At 41.5% G+C, this 22,277-nt stretch overlaps 1 protein-coding gene across 1 annotated transcript in view; it reads right to left on the reverse strand.

The window, feature by feature from the left end:
* ZMAT4 (zinc finger matrin-type 4) overlaps positions 1-15,947 on the reverse strand; it is a gene marked incomplete at both ends in the record, with an annotated part of 231,860 nt that extends 215,913 nt beyond the window's left edge. The window contains one exon of the mRNA XM_080797298.1: positions 15,846-15,947. Coding sequence (XP_080653424.1) covers positions 15,846-15,947 — 102 coding nt within the window. The remainder of the gene's footprint in view (positions 1-15,845) is intronic.
* Between the last annotated feature and the right edge of the window lie 6,330 nt (positions 15,948-22,277).

The following is a 22,277-nucleotide window of genomic DNA, read 5'->3' on the forward strand; positions in this document are numbered from 1 at the left end:
ATTAAGCACCTAAGGGAAAAGGACCGGGGGCCTCAGAGGGGGAGATGAACCATGAGAGTCTATGGACTCCGGGAAACAAACTGAGGGTTTTAGAAGGGAAGGGGTAGGGGGATGGGTGAGCCCGGTGATGGGTATTATGGAGGGCACAGATTGCATGGAGCACTGGATGTTATACACAAACAATGCATCATGGAACACTGCATCAAAAACTAATGATGTACTGTATGGTCACTAATGTAACATAATAAAATAATTATTTTTTAAAAATTAAAAAAAATAAAAGCATTCCAAAAATATATCTATAATTCATTTTTAAATATATATATATTTAATATTATATATATTATATATACATATAATATATATATATATCAAGCCCCCAAAGGAGTAATCAAATAGTAAAGGAGTAATCAAATATGCAGCAATGGTTTAAACCACTGTTTCTCAACTGTAAGTAAAAGAAGAAATTCTCAAGGATCTGATGACTCCTACCTGAGAAACAATAACTTATTAATCTAAAGTCTTACCTTACAAAAAAATGTCTTTTAATTGTTATCACAGGAAAGAAGAAGGTTTCATCTTTAAATCTGATCAGATATAGGCATTAAAAATTATCCTTAAAAAGTTTTAAAGTCTAAGGGCTCCTGGGTGACTCACTTAGTTAAGAGTTGGTCTCCTGATTTTGGCTCAGGTCATGATCTCAGGGTCATGAGATCGAGTCCCATGTCGGGCTCTATGCTGGGAGTGGAGCCTGCTTAAGAGTCTCTCTCTCCCCCTCCCTCTGCACCCCCCCCACTTTAAACAAAAAATTTTTGTCTAAGTATAAAATTTTTGTCTAAGTATAAAACAATATGAAGAATCTCAAGATTACATCCATGTGCCCAGTTTGAGAAACCCCATTCCAAATGTCTTAAATATGGACAGTTCTTAGTGCTACAAACTCCTAAAATTCTAGGGAACCAAACACTGAGCATCACTGCAAATCATTTTGTTTCCTCTTCTTTTTTCTCTTTTCTTTTCTCTTCTTTTCTTTCTTTTTAACTCAGGCATTAGAAATGACTATTTCCTGAAGACATGGACAGGTTACGTCCTTATAATCACACACAGGACAAATGCCCCAGTTATAAAAAGCAAGGTTTCCTGAAGTGTGACCTTGAGCAGCCTTAATTTTTAGAGATGTGCTGCCATAATCAGGGCTTTGTTCTGTACGTGAAGCAATCACATTCCCCCTTTTTAATTATTTAATACATTACAATACATATCTAGTCTACAGACAAGACTCGGGCAGCTCTTCTCATTTTCACATTTCATTAAATAGAGACGAATAAGTCAAATTGCATTTTCTTTCTAGCCAAGTCATCGTAAATCTCTGTGATAAATAACACAGACCTATGCTACTCTCAGGCTGCTTACCCCGTTCCCATTTGTACGGCTGTCATTTCCGGTCCTGCCTTCACTCCCTACCTGAAATAAGTACAGTATCTTTGTCTTTTTCATCTAGAGATCCCCATAGAGGAAGCAAATGGAATCTATTATGGCACGTTTGCAGAGTGTAGACATTCAAAAAATATGCTGGGAGAATAAATGTAGGCAACATCAGGGGCGTTCATCATCACACCCCTAACTCGGAAGCAAATGTTCAGAAATAGCAGCAAGTCACCCACCTCTCGGAATCCTGCACTACTTGGTTGACCTACATATAAGCCTATTAACCAGTGTGTCCTTCTATACAGCATTGTCACAAAAACAAGCTGTGGAGACTTGCAGCTTCCCATGTGCGCCTTCCCAGGGGGGAGGATGAGACCCTTCTGAATTCTGGAGTCAGCATACAAGGCTGAGCACACCGGATGGAACAAGTTTTATTGCAGGTGGACCACATCTTTCAAAGATTTAGGGGATAGCCCTGGACCATACGACCCAGCACCGCTCTTTATTTTTTGTTAAAAAGAGAAATGTGTATCTCTGTTGCATTAATATTTTAGCTCTAGGATTGCTTCTCTGAGCAAACATACTTTGCTCTTTAAGGTGCTAGTGTAGTACACATTATCTCGTACTCCTGCAATCAGAAAACATTTCGTGAAAAATTCTAAATGGCATAAAGACCCAGTGACATCAGATTAACCTCAAAACTCCGTTTCCTCCTCCTCCACAGAATCAGAATATTGATTAGTCCATAAATATCACCACCAGTGTCTCATCTCAGGCATGCCAAGCCATCCCAGAGACATTTGCGTTCTCCAAGTACTAGAGCCAAGGGATCTCAGGCTTCTGTCAGTGGCCTCAACTTATTCAGCATCAGACTTTTAATTATTTCTTTCAAACGTGGTCCTGCCTTCTCACAGCACACAGTCCCAAAGCAAACTGACTTGATTAATTCTTTGCCCAGTGACACAATCAGATTAAAACAGCTTTTAAACCAGGAAAACCTCATTATCACAGAGCTTATTATTAGATGCATTTAGTTAGGGTAAGGGTCAAATCATGTCTCTGGATCATCGTAATTATATAGATTGGAAAGCAGACACAAGGCAGTAATAGTCATAAAGGGTAGGGGTCAGTTATATCACTAGCAAAGTAAAGAGGATCCACTACGACACTTCTCTCAAGAAAATAAAACTCTTTTTTTTTTTCCCTTTAGATCAAAGAAGACTATTACGGGATCACCTGAAACAGTAAAAATTTCAATAAAGAATGTTACAGCACTTTACAAAGAAAATGTGGTAATGAAAATGCAGCTTAGGGGTGAAATTGGAAAAAAAAAGATAGCATATTTTGGCTTTTTATTACAGGATATTTAAGAGACAGCTTGGCAATAAATGTTAACATCTTTCTAATGGTTGGGAATGCAGTTGTATAAAGCTGAAAACTCACCTTGACTTATTGACACAGCAGAGTTTTAAGTTACATTGCTCATCCCCAGAGAAAATGCACCACGCTGCACAAAAAAAGTGCTTAGCCTCACTCGATAAATGGAGGTAGGCATGAGTTACTGTTACATAGCAGCATTAGGCATTTTGACCCAGGGGAGGCAGATGGAAGGGGCAAGCAAACCAGTACTAAAGAGGGAGGAAAAGAGACAACTATGTAAAAAATAAAACAAAACAAAACCAAAAACCCTGGTATTCATTATGCCCCACTAGGCTGAAATAGTGAAGAAGAAAAAAAGAAAAGAAGAAATTAAAATCATGGCCCTTGTCTTCAACATGATTACAGTTTAGTTGAAGAGTAATGATTAAATCTTAGCAAAAGAAAAGAATGGAACAGAATGCATATATTATGAAGAACTAAATTATGCAACAATTGTATGTGTGCTCACGTGTGATATGTTATATTTTTCAAAAGTTTTAATGTAGAAATTGGCTTAAAAATGGAGGAAGTGCATAGATATCCCTGCTTCAATAGGACCCAATACTATAGATACTGATTGGCTTCAAGTTCGTTCTTTTTTTTTTTTTTTTTAGATTTTATTTATTTATTTGACAGAGGGATCACAAGTAGGCGGCGGGGGGGGGGGGCGGCGGGGAGGAGCAGTGAAGCAGGCTCCCTGCTGAGCAGAGAGCCTGATGCAGGGCTTGATCCCAGGACCCTAAGATCATGACCTGAGCCGAAGGCAGAGGCTTTAACCCACTGAGCCACCCAGGCGCCCCTTCAAGTTCATTCTTAAATCTGATGGAATTCCAATACAAATAATAGCTGAATTTGTGAATTTGTTCAAGCATTTATAGAACAAGGAAATTACACACTGCACACATAGCTAAGTCAACTCTGCAAAAGAAGAGCAAAGAGATATGACTGGTCACTCTCAGATTCTACAACATAATTTCAAGGAATGGTCATGAAGTAAAGCATGGACTGGCCCAGATGAAGAAAAATAGGACCACAGAACAGTACAGAAAGATCTGGTTTGGGGTTAAGCACCCGAAGAAAATTAACATACGGTAAAGATAACACCATAAATTATGGGAAAGAAGGGGATGCAGATGGTGGTAGGAAAACTGGTGGACCACACACAGGAAAATCGAAGTGGATTTTTACCTTATACACTATATATAAATGCAGGCCCCGAATAGAGTTAAAGACATGAATATAAAAAAGACAAGTGTCAAATTAACAGAAGCTAGTATATTTAATGTTTCTGTGATCGATCAAAGGGAAGAACTTCTTAAAGCGTAAGGCAAAAAGTTTGTTAAATTTATCACATAAAAACTGACAAGCTTGGGGCACCTGAGTGGCTCAGTGGGTTAAAGCCTCTGCCTTCAGCTCAGGTCATGATCCCAGGGTTGTGGGATGGAGCCCCACATCGGGCTCTCTGCTCAGTAGGGAGCCTGCTTCCTTTCCTCTCTCTCTGCCTGCCTCTCTGACTACTTGTGATCTCTGTCTGTCAAATGAATAAATAAAATCTTTAAAAAAAAAATTGACAAGCTTAACAAAAAAATTAACAAAGGGCATCATGACTACTTTTAGTAAGATGACCGAACAGAAGATATTTGCAATGCCTAAATTCAATAAGGATGATATGAGGAAATCAAACAGAAAAATACTAGAATATCAGTAGAAAAATTGACAGAAGACCAGAAAAAGGAAAACAAAAGGACTAATAAGTATACACAAAGTTCTTCAGACTTCATAATCATTACAGAAAGGCAATTTAAAATAACAAGATATCAAATATCAAGCAGATTAGGAAAAAAGTGAGATAGTGGAAGAAAGCCAATTACTGACAGAGATGTGGATATGGGATCCCTTACATAGCACCGTGCTAATAAGCGAGGCTTAGACAAGTAAGCAATAATGACTTCCGTGCTCTAATTCCACTCCTGCCTGTATCTCCGTGCCACATAAATTCCCACACACGTTCTTTAGGAAACTTGTTTAAGGATGTTTGTTACCGTGTTGCTTGGGTGAGCAGGTGAGTGGGACACCAGAAGCAACCTAAGTGTCCATCCCTGAAGGAATAGGAAATCAAAATACGATACATGGAATGAATATTGCACAGCAGTCAGGAGCAAGACTTTTGACATCCTGCAGGAACATGAGTGGCTCTTAGAAACACACTGCTGACTGAAATAACAAGATAAGGATGAGATTCACATCATGATGCCATTTGTATACATTAAAAATACATGCCTACACCGTGCGTAATGACTTCCTTCTGAAGAGCACACTATAGAAAGGGAGAAAAAGTAAATTTACAGTGGATTAACCTGACAAACATTACCTTGAGCTGGAAGATGAAGGTGAACATTAACAGTGATAAGTCATGTTGATAACCTACCCTTAATATGACGGGATGAGAATGGCGCTTTCCTTCTGAGCTCTTCCCCACCAAGGATGCAAAACCCCAGACCGATCATGAGAAAAACTTCAAAAAAAATCTCCAATGCAGGTCACTCAACTAAATACCTGACCGGAAATCCTCAAAATTACCAAGGCCATCAATAACAAGGAAAGTCTGAGAACCTGTCCGTCTATGGGAACCTAAAGAAATATAAGGTCTAAATGTAATACGCATTCCTGGATGGGATCCTGGAACAGAAAAAGTGTATCTAGTTAAAAACTAGGGAAATCTTGGGGTGCCTGGGTGGCTCAGTTGGTTAAGTCACTGCCTTCAGCTCAGGACACGGTCCCAGAGTCCTAGGATTGAGTTCCAATATGGAACTCAATCTGCAGGGAGCCTGCTTCTCCCTCTCCCTCGGCCTCTCCCCCTGCTTGTGCTGTCTCTCTCTGTGTCAAATTAATAAATAAAATCTTAAAATAAATTTTCTTTAAAAAACTAGGGAAATCTAAATAAAATATGGACTTCACACTTTACATTATATGTTATATAACAATAATAACAATGTATCAGTATTGTTTCACTAGCCATGACAAATGCACCATAGTAATGCACGATGTTCATAATAGGGGAAACTGGGTCAGAGTACGCAGAAATACTCCACAGTTTGCAAATTTTCTATGCATCTAAAGCCAATCTGAAATAAAATAAATAAATAAATAAAATCTGAAATAAAAGTATACATGCCCACAAAGCAATATGTATTTTAAAGAACATATACAAATAAAGAACATGCCAAACCTAATAAAATAGTTACCTGTGGGGATGGGGATGAGTGGGGATAAAATGAAAGAAGACTCTGTATCTTCTCACATTACAGAAGAAGGTGCTAAAATTTGGAAGAGTTAAGTGACTTTGTTAATATTGTACTTACAACACAGGCCTTCTGACCTTGGAACACACCAGAAGCTCCTTTTATAACTCAGCCCTGCTTGGCCTGCTCTCAGGATAAGTTGAGAGTGAATTTACCCCGTGGATAGAAAACAGAGAGTTTAGCAAATGAACCAAAAGGGAACATGAACTTTTCCATGAAGTGGAAAAAGAGGAAGACATTGCTCTGGGGCTTTAAAGCAAATGACAGCATCCCAAAGGGCTCCTAGGTTAAACATGGGGGCAGGCTTCAGGGCCATAGAACACCAGGGAATTAGATAAGAGGCATTGTTCAGGCAGAACCTGGAGAAATTTAGTTTCTAGAAGATAGACTTGTTTGCAGTAAGTCAAGAGCTACAAAGAATTAATGAAAACATGAAATGAGTAGGGTTTCTTGGATCAGAAGGCAGGGCAACATTCCAGGTCAGAGGCAAAGTTTGTGACTGCAAGGCCGGAACGGGTCCTCTAGAAGCCCAGAGGAGGAAGATTGGTAGCAGATAGAAAAGAGTTTTGTTCTATGTTTCCTATTAGTAAAATCTAAAAACTTTCAAACTACCTGTAGGTTTTTCAAGGTGAAGGAAGGACTGTTTCTATATTTGAATCAGTACAGAGTGGACTTAAGAGGCTTTTTGGCAGCTGGCATAGTGGAGGCCTCCCAGAGACCAAGGATTCCCGAAAGATGGAACGAGGAGACAGGAGCAGTAGGAACAGAAGGAAACAACTCAGAGGTGGCATAAGGTACATTTGTGTCTTTATATGATCCTCAGAGAAAGGGATGGAATTCAAAGTTAGAAAAATTCTACCCGAAATTAAGTCATCTTGGAAAAAGCCTGAAGAAACTAATTAAATTCTCAAATCACCGAGGAGGAAAGCATGCTGTCCTCAACACTTTCTCCCACTATCAGAAGAAATGTAGACAAAGACACATGGCTGAAATCAACACTCAAGCCCACTTATTTAGGTCATTAGCCTTTAAGAATCCTCTGTCTGCTAATATCTTAAAAAAAAAAAAAAAAAATCAGCAAGCCCAGATGGCTTAGTGATGAGGAGGTCAGGAATGCATATGTTTTCAGGTGAATGCTGGGAATGGAAAGCTGGAAGAAAAATCATCCCTGTCAATAACCAACCAGCATAGGCTGGGATCTGAAAATCAACAGATATGTGCCTCCCTCAATGGGAGTTCGCAGGGAGAAAGTCTTTTTTTTCTCCCAGTTATATCCATGCTACCAAGGAGTTACCAGCCAATTCAGTAAATATTTCTTTATGAATTATATTTATATAAGAAGAACTATGGCACAATTAAAACAAATAAAAAATGAAGGGTCTAGCATGTCGCCATTTGCAGAAAATATTTCAAAGGAAAAATTTAGTTGCATCTATATGTGTAGAATATTTCAAGGAAACTGGCACATTGTTTTCATCCAAGAAGAATACTGGGATGCGGAGGTCTAGGTGGGGGACTTTTCACAGAAGCACTCTCTCATGCTTCTTGAATTTTGAATCACGTGAATTTACTGCCACTCCAGAAAAAGGAATAAAAAGCTAAAATAGAAAGATTAAATATTTACATATTTATACCACACTATTTTTGTCAAAGACTGTAACAGATCAAGTTACATCTACATCTAATGCAAAAGGATAAAAGAAATAATTGAGAGAGACAGATTTATAATAAAACAAGGCAAACAGAATAATAGTATCCAGAGGTGAAGTGAGTACAGTAAAATCCTACATAGAACCTTTGTCTAGCTGCTGGACATGCCATGAATTTGGTGGTGAAAACAAAGCAGGAAACAAGATCAGAGAGTCGACTGCCAATAATAAGCTATTCTCTCAGCAGAGGAACATTTCTCACAAGGGAGAGCACATAGAAGTTTCTCTCAAACATCCATCTTTAGGAGGACACTGAGACACCTGTATGTGTTCTCAGCCTTGGCGCACAACTGGACCCCTGCAGAAGTTGCTCCCGGACCTCCAGAGTGTGGGGAGGGCCTGGGGGACCAGTTGCCTGAGCCCAAAAAGGTGGAGCAGAGGGGAAATCATACATGTCAAACATACCACCCACTACACAAGACCCCAAATGCCAACTGGAAAACCTCTGTGCTTGACCAATCAAGTCAGGAATTGGAGAGAAAATCCGAATTTGATAGCATATTATCCCCTTGTCTTTTAGTCAAACAAAATGTTCGCTTCAGTTTTCTACAGAGCACTGCAATGAACAGGCATCATCTTCATGGCAGCCTCCAGACTCCTGATGTCCAGAATTGTTTATGTTTCTTTGCCAGGCCCACTTCCTTTGGAATACACGGGCTTTCCTCTATTTCTCCCTTTCTTCTCCACCTCCATTTCATCCCCAAATACCCAAAATACCCAAAGAAATTCCTAATCACCATGTGCCTATAGTGCCACACACATATGGTACACAGAGACAACACTATGTGCTCACCAAACTGGTTCCATTTTCCTCCTTGGCACACAGCTGAGCCCACTTCCCAGCCTCTCATACAGTCAGAAGATACAGTTGAGTTCTGGCTTATGATATGTGTGTGGACATGATTTCTCTTCCAGGCCTGGCCCCCCAAAATGTCCTGCACAAATCACCCACATTGCCCATCAGTGCCCCTTGGGCCAGGTGGATTCTGACAGTCAAGGCAATATCAGGAGCAAAGATGGTGGACCCTCTATTAGCTTGAGTCCTAAATGCTTACGAGGTACAAAACCCCCCTCTGGAAACCCACAATGGGCTATAATGTGAGTAATAAATAATTTTTACTTCTTTGTTTATTACTACCTTTAGCCTACCTTGTCCAGCATAGAAATGGAGTTTCTCCCATAAAAAAGAAAAAACAAACAAATAAGCAAACAAACAAAACTTAAATGTTTGACATTGACTTAACTTAGATCGATGGCAAGTAGGGAGGGTACAAAAACAATAGCTCCAGGTTATATAGTGGCAAAACATGGCCAAAACTATTGATTACGATACCATGGAAGGTAGACACCTGCTCTTTGAGCTTACCATGCTAGGGGAACTAGATGGTTCTATGCTAGGAGATGGTTATAGTTCTAAAAGAACCAGAACAGCTTGGGAAGGCAGAACACTTGATATATGCAGTCTGCTACTAATTTTCTGCTACTGATTGTTGGTCAGGTCTTTTACAAAAGAATCAAAAAACTCTAAGAACTGTAATGTGTAACTGGCACATAAGCAGACAGAAGTAAAAAAAGAAGAGTTATTCCGGAAATTTGGGACCTAGTTAGAAAAGCCATTTGCTAATTGCTTCCAGTAACCAAAAATGAAAGATGTGTAGTAAAAGACATTGCACGTCGAGCGCCCAATGAGACTTCTCAGTTGCATATTGTGACTCAGGACTTTGGCAAACATTGGATTAAGGGTGTGATCTTTCCACATACTTTTAGATAACCTGAAAATGGCCACCATGAAACTGAGAAAAGAAAGAGGCACAGAGAGGAGGAAGCAATAAAATAAACAAGCAACCTTGAAATTGTGTCTAGGAAAGAACTGTATGGTGACAACCCATGAAACTTTCTAAAAAAAAGTAAATCATAAGCCTTCTATTTTACTGAGATACTGAGAGAATTGTATTACTCAAGCAACTATTATTTTGAATTAGAAAAGCTTTGAATGCTCTGCGTGCCTTAAATCAGTCTGAGGAAGGAAATGGGCTATGAATGCTGGCAGTCGCCAAGGGAAGTGTAGGACCCAAGATCCATTTCAGAAGCGACAAGGATGTTGGACAGGGAAGATCTATGGAGGGAAGGTGGAGAATCAGGGCTCATTAGGAAAAATGAACAAGAAAGTCCTTCTCACAGAGGAAGATCAGAATCTATTTGGGGAACTCCCCCCCTCTTTCTGAAAAGAGGAACTTCCTAATTCCTGCTCTGCAGGATGCCAACTCTGCTATGGGCCAGTGATTACTCTCTGTCTTCTTTTCTTCCTTTTTCTGAGTAAGAAATATTAGCTTTGTCATCACCACTCTAAAGGAGGAGGAGGAGAGGTAACATTTCTGTTTTGCTCACAAGCAGCAGGACCAAGGGGAATCACAACCACATCTCATGGAGAGACCCACTCCCTTCCTGGAGACCCTGAAATTTGAGCTGAGCAAAGTAACTGGGCTGGAGGGTTAAAGTAAGGGGACATGTACTCTACGTGTTAAAAGAAAAATGGAATGGATATTTGGTGAACAGAGGGGTAGACTGTGGCAGAGATAATTTTATGTGTTTGTTGAACCCATTTCATTTTCCTGCACATATTAATTATTTTTCCCACCCTCTCCTGCAGATAGGTGGGACCATGTGATTGAGTTCTGGCCAGTGGAAAGAAGCCTAGTTCCTAAAATCCCTTAAGTTTTGTCATATGCTCTCAGCAAATGAGAGTGCACGGAGCACAGCCTCTTCCTACCCTTAACCAATGAGCATTAAGCACGCACCATCCGCCAGCCATTCTTAGCTAATGTGTGTGTTGCCCAGAGTGTTCAGCCTACTGTTGTTTTCTTCATTGGAGCCTCTTCATTATCCATTCATTTGGTGTTCCAGTGAACTACTTTAACTAGTGATAACGGATAAAATGACTGGGCTTGCTGGAATAAGACAACAGAAAAATAAGACATTTTTAGAAGCTCAAGAAATGGTCAAGAAATAGAGGTAAAGCAATGGGGAACAGGTTGAAGTCCTCTGACATTACAGAGGGTAACAAGAATAGCTTTAGCTTCGGCGAATGAGCCAATAATTGTATTAACAGCATCTGGGAGAAATTAAGCATGTCATGACTTAGTAAGAGATTTGGAGAGACTGAAACAGTGATTCTCAATGTACGGTGCAAAGAAGCATCTTCACAGGAACCTTGCTATAAAGATCTTTTACTGTCCTCACCCCGTTAGCATTTGCTTCTCCAGGAGCATATCACCTACAATGCCCAGGATGGCTGCTGACCCAGTGAGCCCTGACAGAACTCAAGTGCAGTTAGTACAGTACCTGGTAGGATCGATGGGCTGCAGAAACACAACATGATATTGACCGACAGCTCTCAAACATGGCAAAGGAGCTGTCTAGCCTGCATGCATCCTCAGTGAGGACAAAGAAAAGGGAAGAGCGAAGTTGAGAAGGTATGAGAGATGAAGGGAGAAAAGCCCTTAGAAGCAAGGGTAGTACAGACAATCATGCTGCTTTAATCAGCACATATTAGGAACCTCAAATTTCACCTCCTTGTGTCTAACCACAAAGCATTTACATCCCATCTGCTACCCAACTTACAGACCAGAAGACTGTCCTTTGGCTAGTCCCCTGGATTAAACAGAAACTATGGAAAGCCAAAGTTCTACTGGAAGACAATCAAAACAAGAAAAACAGGAAAAATCCATTTCTTAGGACCTCTGTAGGTCCTACGTGCTCGCTGAATCTGACTAGAGAACAATCCTGGACTCCACCTCTCCTGGGTCGCTTAATAGGGGTCCATTTGTCAGGACTCACATTACTTCAAGATTCAGAAATGTTTGAAGGGTTTTTCATCAGTTAGAGAACTGTCTTTCCTGTAACTACAAAACCATCACCTATACCTTGAGGCCAGCTCCTGAGTAGAGACTGACTCCCAATGTATACCAATACTTCCTCTGCTGTACCCACCGATGTTTCCATTCAACGTGACCCACTGCTTCCCTCCTCCAGGCCCCAGCCTCAGCCTCTTCATCAACCTGCAGCCTAAAAGAACAACCACCATGGGCCAAACTCTACAGTGGGTGCTACAGAAGTAATTGAAGAAACTCAGTGCATGACTCTTGCCTACCCTCAGGAAGCTTACAGTCTTGTCTGTAGTGCCAGGACACCTGGGCCACTGATTTCACAAGGAACCATTGATTACCTACATGACAAAGCAACACAAGGGATATTAGCATTCACAGGAGGGGGCAAGCCGCAAGGATTGTCACATTTATGCCTGACTTCATTGGGTCTGCCTGACAAGAATTTTCTCTTTCCTTCTAGATCATTCATTCATATTATTCCTTTAGGTCTACTAAAAAAAAAAAAAAAAAAAAAAAAAAAAAAAAAATCTCTGTCCTTTTGGTTTCATTTCTCATAGTCTTCCCTACACAAATCATCTTTTTCCTGCAAGGCCAGGAAATCACTCCTTCACTCTTGGAAGCAACTCTTTCCTTTTGCAGAAAATGATTCTTCGGCCACTTAAAACTACAACAAACCACTCAAGTTGTCTCACTGGGGAACTATTTCTAACCTCTATAATATGCAGACCTGCTGAAAGGCACATGAGAAAGCTTTCTCTTCCCCTCTGTGTCTGTGCCTCCCTTGTTCTACTGCCTCAGTGAGCAGAGACAACATCTAATTATATTTTCCACCAAAACATTAACATGTTATTAATGCTTAGCAAGTAAGAAAAATAATAATGTCTTTATATGTCCCATTTTTTCCACTTCGGGATTTCATATGCAAAAAGAGATTTTAAGACTAGAGCATGGAAGAGTTTGGTCCACTAGACATATATTAGGTTTTTCTGTCCTCCTGTACAAAGGTTGAGGCTTTTAAATGGAGCATGCAACTCTTAAGCACTAACCCATCTGTTCTATTTCTCTCTTTTACTTCAAAGGACTGGCACACAAATCTCACAGCCAAAGTCATACGAAGGCTATTCTTTTCCCAGCAATACACCTTGACCGCCACCAATGGACTGTCACTCAGAAATGCTCAATTATCCTGTTACATTCCCAAATGCCACACAAGAGTACAAAGTCCCTTTTCCTTTACATTCTGACCCCCCACTACCTCTATCATACTACTGTGTGCACCTCCTCTCCCTGACACAGATCCTCCCTCCTGCCAACCCAGCTTCTGCAATGCTCCTTGGAGATGCCAAGACTTCTCGTTCTAGCAACCCTAAACTTAACCCATCCATCAAGGTCTAGATAATTCATGACATTCCCAACAAACCTTCCTGGACCATAATAGCTCTTGGTGGTGGGCTCACTCTTTAGAATTGGGAAGGAAAAGATCTAAAAAGTTAACAGCATGATGTAACACATATCAGAAAGTCAAAGGGGCAGAAGAATTAACACAGTTTAGATCACATAGGATCAGCTGCTCCATAGGAACAGGCAGCAGAACTCTGTAGATCATGTTCTCATATCACACACATGTTCACAACACACTGAACTACCCACGGCTTTTCCTCCCAAGAAGTTTATGAGCTTCTGGGGGGAGAGGGGGCAAAGACTATTTCTCACACAGCTTCAGAATCCCCTGTAATAACTAACATTAATAGGGCAGGACCTGTGGAAAGTACACAGTGGATTCTTTTTGATTCGCCCCGTAGGGAAGCTGGGAATATTTGCTAGTTGAGTAAAATCAAGTTAAAGCAATACATCAGTGATAGAGCATTGAGACTCAGCGTGACAACATTTTCGATGAATTGAGGGGGATTTCAGACCCACAGAGACCCACTCTTCATGCGATTTTCAGCAGAGAGAGTGTAGTGGAAGGAGGGGGCAAATGATTAGGATCAGATTATCCGTTCTCCAATGGCCTTCAAAATCGTTTAATGGAAGCCATCCTCTTAGAGATGAAGAAGTGACTGGGGAAGCCTCCTGACTGAAGCCAGAAGACCAGAGATCTCAGGAGGCGTGAACCCTGTTCACATGCCCAACTGCTTTACAGAAACAGCACACATGCTGTTTGTCTCCGAAAGAAGTGCCCCACCTTGGCCTGGAAGCAGGGAGGGAAACAGCATTCAGAGTCCCCCATCCAGGCTTCATGGCAATGCATTTAATGTTGTTTTGGTGATGTGTAACACTGTTAATTGAAGATCTATTGTAACTGCTTTCTTTTCTCTACCTCCTCTATGCTACAGGCAACAAATAGTAACACATCGTCTAAACAATTAAACTGTGCCACAGAAAGGATGCAGACTGGTAACAGGGAAACTTGAGTTCAGATAACTAAACTGTTAATTGAGCAGCTAAGATCTTTCTCTTAAAAAAAAAATTTTTTTTCAATTTTCTGACATGACTTTTCTAGCTCAGGTAACAATAAAGCAATGCTGGTCTGCGCCCCCAGGATAGTTTTGTAAACAGATGCTAAGGGCACATGTGGGAGGTACAGGCACTGTTCTAGGAATTATGAAAGATCAAACGAATAAAACTCTGTTCCTGTCCTCAAGAATCTAAGGAGATGATTAAAAATGAACATAAAAAGTCTAATAAAGAGAGAACATAAAAGGCTAATAGGAAGCTGTGGAATGTGGGGGCAGGAACCAATTCCCTGATTTTTCTTAACTGGGGAAATCATACTAATAAAACCACGTGTGTCTACAAAGCAACACACACGGAAATTAGAAAGTTTTTAACTTCAGAAGATGGATGTCTTCCATTCGAGATCATTGTTTTGAGTTCTCATTTACTTCTAACACTTGATTGCCTACTGACAAAAGAATACGCTAACATTTTTCACAGGTTGTGATCTTTAAAAGTTTTCTCAGGAGAGCAAGTTTTATTTGTCCTCATCAGAATATTGCTGCACTGGAGTTAATAATGAAAAGCAACATAATTGTGTGTGTTACGGCACACTTTGTAACTTCCAAAGCATCTTCACAAATGCTATTTCAATGGGTCTTGTCTGGTCCCCACAAAATCCTGAGAAATACACAGGGTCAGTTTATTGTGTTTCTGGGTGTGTACGTGTGCATGTTAATATTGTTTTCTTCCTTGTGCACAGAAGAAACCGGAGGTTCAGAGGAGTATGAGTGACAGTGACAACTGGCATTTGTCATACTTGTCAGACAAAAAGAAAATGGCTGGCTAAGCCCTCCAATCTAAAATTACTCACAAGTTATTACACTTGAAAACTCATGTTCCCACTGGTGTATGTTCTCTCAAAAAGCAAATATGCCCTGGGCAGCACTCAGCATCTAGGGGCCCCCCCGGCTTCCCACTGTCTCCAGGGGCAGCACCTTGTTCCCTCCCCAGACATTAGCCAACCTCTCTTCTCTTATTTTCTGTTCTCAATAGAAGACTAAAAGGCGGCCATTTCTTTGTTCATCCATCCTAAAAAGCCAGAGCCACGGAATTAGGTCCTTTAAGAGCATTTGGATTTTAAAACTTTGTTATAGCTTTACAGGGGAAGTCTTTAGGCTGATAAACACGTTTAGGGAAGTAGCCATCGTGTGTCAGGAATTTGGTGCTGATTCACGGATGCTGTCATCTGTCCGGACAGTGATTAACAAAAAGCCTCTGAGCTTATCTTCAGGGTCAAAGAAGGAAAGGGAAGCTGGCACTAATGTGTCCTGCCCCATGCCCCCGAAAGGAACTTCAGGGATGAACAATGACAGATTTAACGAGTAGAGAAAGCCCACTGAGTCTTCAGGGGCTAAGGTACAAAAAAAAAAAAAAAAAAAAATCTGGGAAGCAGCCAGAGCTGCGACTGATGTACCTAAGCCTCAATCCCGACCCTACCCATGCACGTTTGCCCCAGCCTGATCTCAGCATGTAAAGGCTCAAGCCCTGTGGCTCTTAAAACCTGCCCTGAGACCCAAAGGAGCTGTCCTCAAGTCCTATGACCACAGGCCGAGTTCCTCCTTCTTCCACTGAACACACCGAGTGGGAAAAGCCATCCTTACCTCGTAATGAGCCACGCGCTGGGATTCAGATATCAGCTGTGCACTGCACACCTTGCAGTAACTGTCTGTAAATAAATCCTGATCGATATCGGAGGACTTCATCAGGCTAAAGGAGAATCAACAGAAAAGAAAAATGAGTCCACTGCTTTGATGTTTATGCAGGACATTAACTGTGTGAAAAAGCCTGGAGCACAACAACAGACCACAGGATGGTGGCAGTGGCAGAGACCTCCCTACTCCTTAGGTGATACCATGTCAGTTAACCACAGTAAAGCATGGAGTTTGTAATTTTCTCATAAGCGCCCGATAGAATTGCTGGTACATACAAAACAGAAATGCACCTTTAGTTTTCTCTTTCTGACAAATCAGACATATTTTTAAATATGTATAGGTGCACAGAAAAGCATCCCAGGAAGTTTTTAAGATTTTATTTATTTATTTCACACAGAGAGAGAGCACAAGCAGGGGAAGTGGCAGGGAGAGGGAGAAGGAGAAGCAGGCCCCCTGCTGAGCAGAGAGCCTGACGTGGGGCTCCATCCCAGACCCTGGGATCATGACCCAAACAGAAGGCAGCCACTCAACCAACTGAGCCACCCAGGTGCCCCAGTCCCAGGAAGTTTTAACAAAGTGTTAATAGCAGTTATCTTTCAGAAATTATAGGGAATTGCTTATGGAATTTTATTTATTTTTTTAATTTTCTACAATGGACATACATTACTTTTATAATACATGGAAATAAGTTAGCTTTGTCAAGAACCTTATAAGCAATAAAAATATTAGTTTTGAGTTCAGTAGCTATACTTACAGAATTAAAAAATAAAATCAGGCTCAACAATAACTTTTCTTGCAAGCTTATACTTTTTAAAGTGAGAAGCCCTCACCATTCATGCTCACTGATATGCATAAAAGCCACCTCCATCATTCTGCACCACAATTGAGCCCACAAAAGTAAATAAACATATCATCAAATTCCAAACCCTGAATTGAAATGCAGCCAGGAGTCTCCAGCTTGTGAAAGTGATCTGTCACAAAGTTATCTCATAGCATCTGAAGCATAATATTACCACCATAGAAATGCACAGCAGCACATCCAAATGCTTTCCTCCAACCCACAAACTCCACTCCATTTTACCTCCTACCAGCCAGGTAAAAAGTAAGGGCTATGCCTGACAGCATGCATACAGAAAGGCAAGAGAATTTCAAACAGGGATGTGGTAGGAACCTTGGAGTCCATCCTGCTCCCACGCCCTCATTTTATCTGTGAGACTACTTAAAGTCACATCGCTGATTATTGGCATGGCCATATACGCCACCTGGTTTGCATGATTTCACTTTACACACTCCAAATCTGTCTCAAGTCTCATACTCCTTGCCAGTCATGTGATATTGAAATGAGTCATTAAACCTGCTAGGTCTTAGTTTCCTCCTACACAAATTGAGAAAATATTAGCCATGCCTTTTTAGAGAACTGTGATGAAAATCGAAAGGGGAAATATAGGAGAAGATACTACATAAACTCGAAACCTCTCTTCATTTGAAAGGGCTCATCGTTACATTCTTAATAATATCCTAACGTTGGCCAAGTCTTAACCAATACAACAAAATAAAAGATGGTGGTGCATTTTAAGTGATTTTTTAAACCACTTAAATAGCAGAGTTATAAAATAAAGCACCTACCTGAAATAAAAGGCTTACTGCCTCAACAACAGAAAACTCACTTTTTATCTTTGTCCTTGGTTGTAATGGTCCATTCAGAGCACTGGATGCTCTGCTCTGAATTTCACAATTCAAAAGGATTCACAATTTCGGCTCCTAAGAGACAATGGTAGCTCTGGTTTTTCAATGCCCTGAGTACCAACAGTAATGCCAGATAGTAAGGACTACTGACTCTCATAGCTGAAGTGGATCTGTTATTTCTGGAAGGCTCATTCCTGGCAGAAAGCTCAGCCAGCCTGGAGTCTAACACCTGCAGTGCCTGGAGGCTCACTACCTAACATGGCAACCTGTTCCAAAGAGTCTGGCAACTCTCACGGTTAGGTACTTTTCAGGTTGAATCAAAATCTGTCCCACTGTAGCTTCACTCATTCATTCTGTCTTCAGGTGCAACACAGAAAAATTCTACTCTCCTTTTTCATGAGATATCCGTGCTCAAGTGCTTGACGATAGCTCTCTTTTATCTACTCTCAACCCCTGTCCTGACTTATCATCTTGGTTCGTGTCTATTTCTTTATGACCCATCTTCAAAGGCAGTGCCAAGAACAGAATAAACATTTCAGGTATGGTCTAATCAGGCGGAGGATCACAAATCCAAATGGCCGTCCAAAATATCTACTGTCGTGTATAATGGTCTCTAGTCACATCCCAGAATGCAAATGGAGAAGAGGTGTTTTGATGATGGGAAAATGTAGTACAACATTTTGAAATGTCAAATGGGAAAAGAAAACTTACTAAGGTGTATTTTTTAAGCCAAGCTTCTATAAGTAGTTGTGTTTAAATATCATCATGTTCCCTGCTATTTCTAATAAAGAAGTGCACAAAAATAGATTCATGGGTGACCTGGTTAATAGGAATCTCCAAACTCACTGCACACTCCTTCCTCATTATACAACCGACTGCAGAAATCAAACACTGTGAAAGGATATTCAAGGTACGTGTCGGACCAAGTGGGGCCCGTAGGAGTCTGAGTCTCGGTAAAACAGCTGTGCAGCAGAAATAGCTTTAAAGGCAGAATATAAAAATGTGTATACTAAAAAAAAATTCAAAGGAAGAAGAGAATATCATGGCTTTTTCCACTGTTTTATATAAGAATATCGATTGGAATGGGCCCATATGCAGTAAAAGGGCAATAAAGACCCCTCTGAAATCCACAAGGCCCAAATGGAAAAGCTGAATGAGTGAAATTACAGTGGGAAGCAATTAGAAGGCAAGTGTCAGCCTGGTTTGTGCATAAGGCCTTTTTCCCAAAAGAGAACTCTCTGTGTAGGTCACTTTAGACAAATAGAGAGCCTGATTTATGATTCAAAGAGTGGAATTCCCCAAGAAGAGGACTGCGATTTGTTCCCTTCTCCCACTTGCTTGGGATAGAATTCTCAGATTCAAAAGTACAGGTGAGCTGGTAAGAACAAGGAAAGCCAGACTACCTTTCTTTAGCCTTGTCCATGGTCCTGAATCAGCAGCTAGCGCAGAGACAGAGCAGGGCTCTTAATTGGTTAGTAACTGGTCAGTCCCGCTGTCTCATGGAAGTCAATATGTGGAGAACCCCAAACCTGGGGCATCTTGTCTGTACTACATTCTGAGGTCCTGGGGCATTCTGAGCAGGGAGAGAGAGCACGGGAAGGAAGGAGTTTGACTTCCTGAAGTTGAAACTGATCTGAATGAAAACTTCCTCAGGGTTCCCCACAACGGCACATTCCAAAGCAAACACCCAAGATGTGAATAACCGATCACTCCTCAGTATTCACAGAGGACAGTGCTACCTGTATTTTACCAAAGAAGCCAGAGGGAAGTTGGAGGCAGTATTACAACAGGAGTCTGATCAGATTCTCATGTGCTGTCCCAAGTCTCTATATAGCAATCAATCTATTTACATCTGGTAGCAGTGACAGTGTAAGACTCAGAGGTGTAGCTAGGTCTAACAAGTAAGAGGGATATGGAGGGGAACAGCTTTTGTTTATTCAATAATGATTACTGAGCATCTACTATGTGCGAGGCATAGGGATGGCAGAGGGCACAACTCCTGTCTTCCAAATCTTTATGAGCTACTGAGTGAGAAGAGAAACATGCACACAAATACCTAAGGCACCGGCAGCAAGTGTAGAAAGCAATACAGGAACTGAGAAGACAAGGGGGATTGTAAGGAATTCTTCAGGGAGGTTCTACAAGAGTTAAAAATTTAAGAATGAATAGGATTAGAGTGGAGGGAAGTGGGTTCAAACTCAATAGGTTCCAATTCTTCTCGCTAGCATGGAGACAAATATTACTACCAGTAGGCATGAGAAGATATATGCAAGGGGCTTCCGTGGGGCTTGCTGGGGAATGTGTGACACAAGGGAAGGAGGCAGCAAAATGCAGGGAGAGAAAGTACACAAAGCTCAGTCCCCAGATGGAAGGAGGGGAGACTGAGGGAAAACAGCAGGTCCCAAAATGTTTCTCAAGGTGCAAGGAATGGCCTTTTTTAGGATCTTTAGATGCAGACGGGAAGCCTTCCCCTCTGTGCTTTCTGCTTCTCAAGAACAGATTTTAGGAACATACCCTAAAGAGCCAGAGAAACCTGAGGCTTCATGGCCAACAGTAACATTCTTCATACCATTCCATTCTGGATAATGTCAGGATAGCTTCTGACTCAAAGATCCCAAAACCCAGGCAGGGCTCTTCAGAGGAAAAAGGCATTAGTTCAAATCCACGTTTGGTTGCTTGCCGGCAAGATTTTTTTTTTTTTTTTAGATTTTTATTTATTTGATAGACAGAGAGAGATCACAATAGGCAGAGAGGTAGGCAGAGAGAGAGAGGGAAGCAGGCTCACTGCTGAGCAGAGAGCCCAATGCGGGGCTCAATCCCAGGACCCTGGAATCATGACCTGAGCCGAAGGCAGAGGCTCAACCCACTGAGCCACCCAGGCACCTGCCAGCAAGATTTTTGAGTGTAAAGGTACATATCCTCCCGGAACCACCATTTCTTCATTTGTGAAACAGGGGAAACGTTCTCACAGGCTCGTTGCGAGGATTAGAGATGATGTCGATAAAAAGTATCTAACAAAGACGGTGGCATGTGGTAGACACTGAAAAATGGATATTGCCACCATTATGATGAATATTATTAATTTCATATTATTATTATTATTATTATTATTATTTTCAGGAGGGATGCTGTAAATATTTAAGTACAGAAATAATCAGAACCACATTAAAGACTAAGGGGGAAGATTACAGAATTGATGTGTTGAAGTTATGACTTTGGTTGTCATCACAGGGTTTCTCTTTTGTATTAATCATATCACCCACAAAAATGGCTCACTTCCACTGAGTTCTACAGCCAGCTGACACTCAGGCCTTATGCCCATGAGGATCCCACAATTCATAAACATTTAAGCCTATTCTTGTTGCCAGTAGGTGCCAATACTGGCAGATGGAACAGTTTGATGAATACTCTCCCACCTTCTCTCTTGCCCACCAGAGCTCATCTCACTGGGTCCTGTCTCCTGGGGGACACAAAAGACAGCACACGCCATCCAAAGTCAAGTTTAGACCACTCTCTGGACCTGCAGCCACTCACTGCAGTAGCCCTGAGGGAGCCACAGCAGTCCTGCTCCCTAGGGAGGCATCCCTCTCACCCTAGTCCCATGGAGGGAGAAGCCCCAGGCTTGGTGATCCCCACCAGTGGGTGCCGTGTCACAGGTTTGGGCGTTTTCAATAAAGAACTCATTCTCTCACCTCACTAGCCCTTTTAAAAATAGCATTTCAGACTCGGTGGCTCAGTGGGTTAAGCATCTGCCTTCAGCTCAGGTCATGATCTCAGGACCCTGGGATCCAGCCCCGTATCAGTCTCCCTGATCAGCAGGGAGTCTACTTCTCCCTCTCCTTCTGCCTTGGCCTGCTGCACCCCCTGTTCATGTTCTCTGTCTCTCTCTCTCTCTCTCTCTCTCTCTCTCTGTGACTAATAAACAAAGAAAAATTTTTTTAAAAACAGTATTTCAGACCCATAGTAATTTCAACTAAAGAACTACTCTTGCCTTTAGGGGTAGAGTTCTGAATTTCCAAACTACTGCTCCATAGGACTTGGTGAAATCTTTAGTACCAGGGACTGTGGGGCATCTACTGATGCTCCTCTCCCAACAGCACTTGACCCTCATGAAAGTTCTGGGCCCAGAAAGAGAAGACATTGTATTTTACTCCTATAAACATAGTAAGTGCTGTTCCTGACCCAGGCTTAGTGCTAATGGACTTACCCCCTGATTTAATTCCCTCAAAAGAGCAGATAGAGGCATCAGCCTCATATATGAATGAGGAAACTGAGACTTAAGAGTTGAGTAACTAGGGGCACCTGGGTGGCTCAGTGGGTTAAGCGTCTGCCTTCAGCTCAGGTCATGATCCCAGGGTCCTAGGATCAAGCCACACGTCAGGCTCTCTGCTCAGTGGGGACCCTGCTTCCCCCCCTCTCTCTCTGCCTGCCTCTCTGACTACTTGTGATCTCTCTCTCTCTGTCAAATGGGTAGATAAAATCTTTAAAAAAAAAAAAAAAAGAGTTGAGTAACTGCTCAAAGGTCGCCCAGCTCCTAAGTGGCCGTCAGGGTGCCGAGCCAGGGTTGACTATGCCTACTGGCCTACCCTCACCCTGGGCTGCCTCTTTGTGGCAGAACTCAGCGCCAGGAGCCCTTCAGTTGGTTCCCCTACTGCCAGGCTACGGAGCAGCATTACAAATACTTAACATGAAAGG

Source organism: Martes martes (assembly GCF_963455335.1).
Source record: "Martes martes genome assembly, chromosome: 2".
Classification (NCBI taxonomy): Eukaryota; Metazoa; Chordata; class Mammalia; order Carnivora; family Mustelidae; genus Martes; species Martes martes.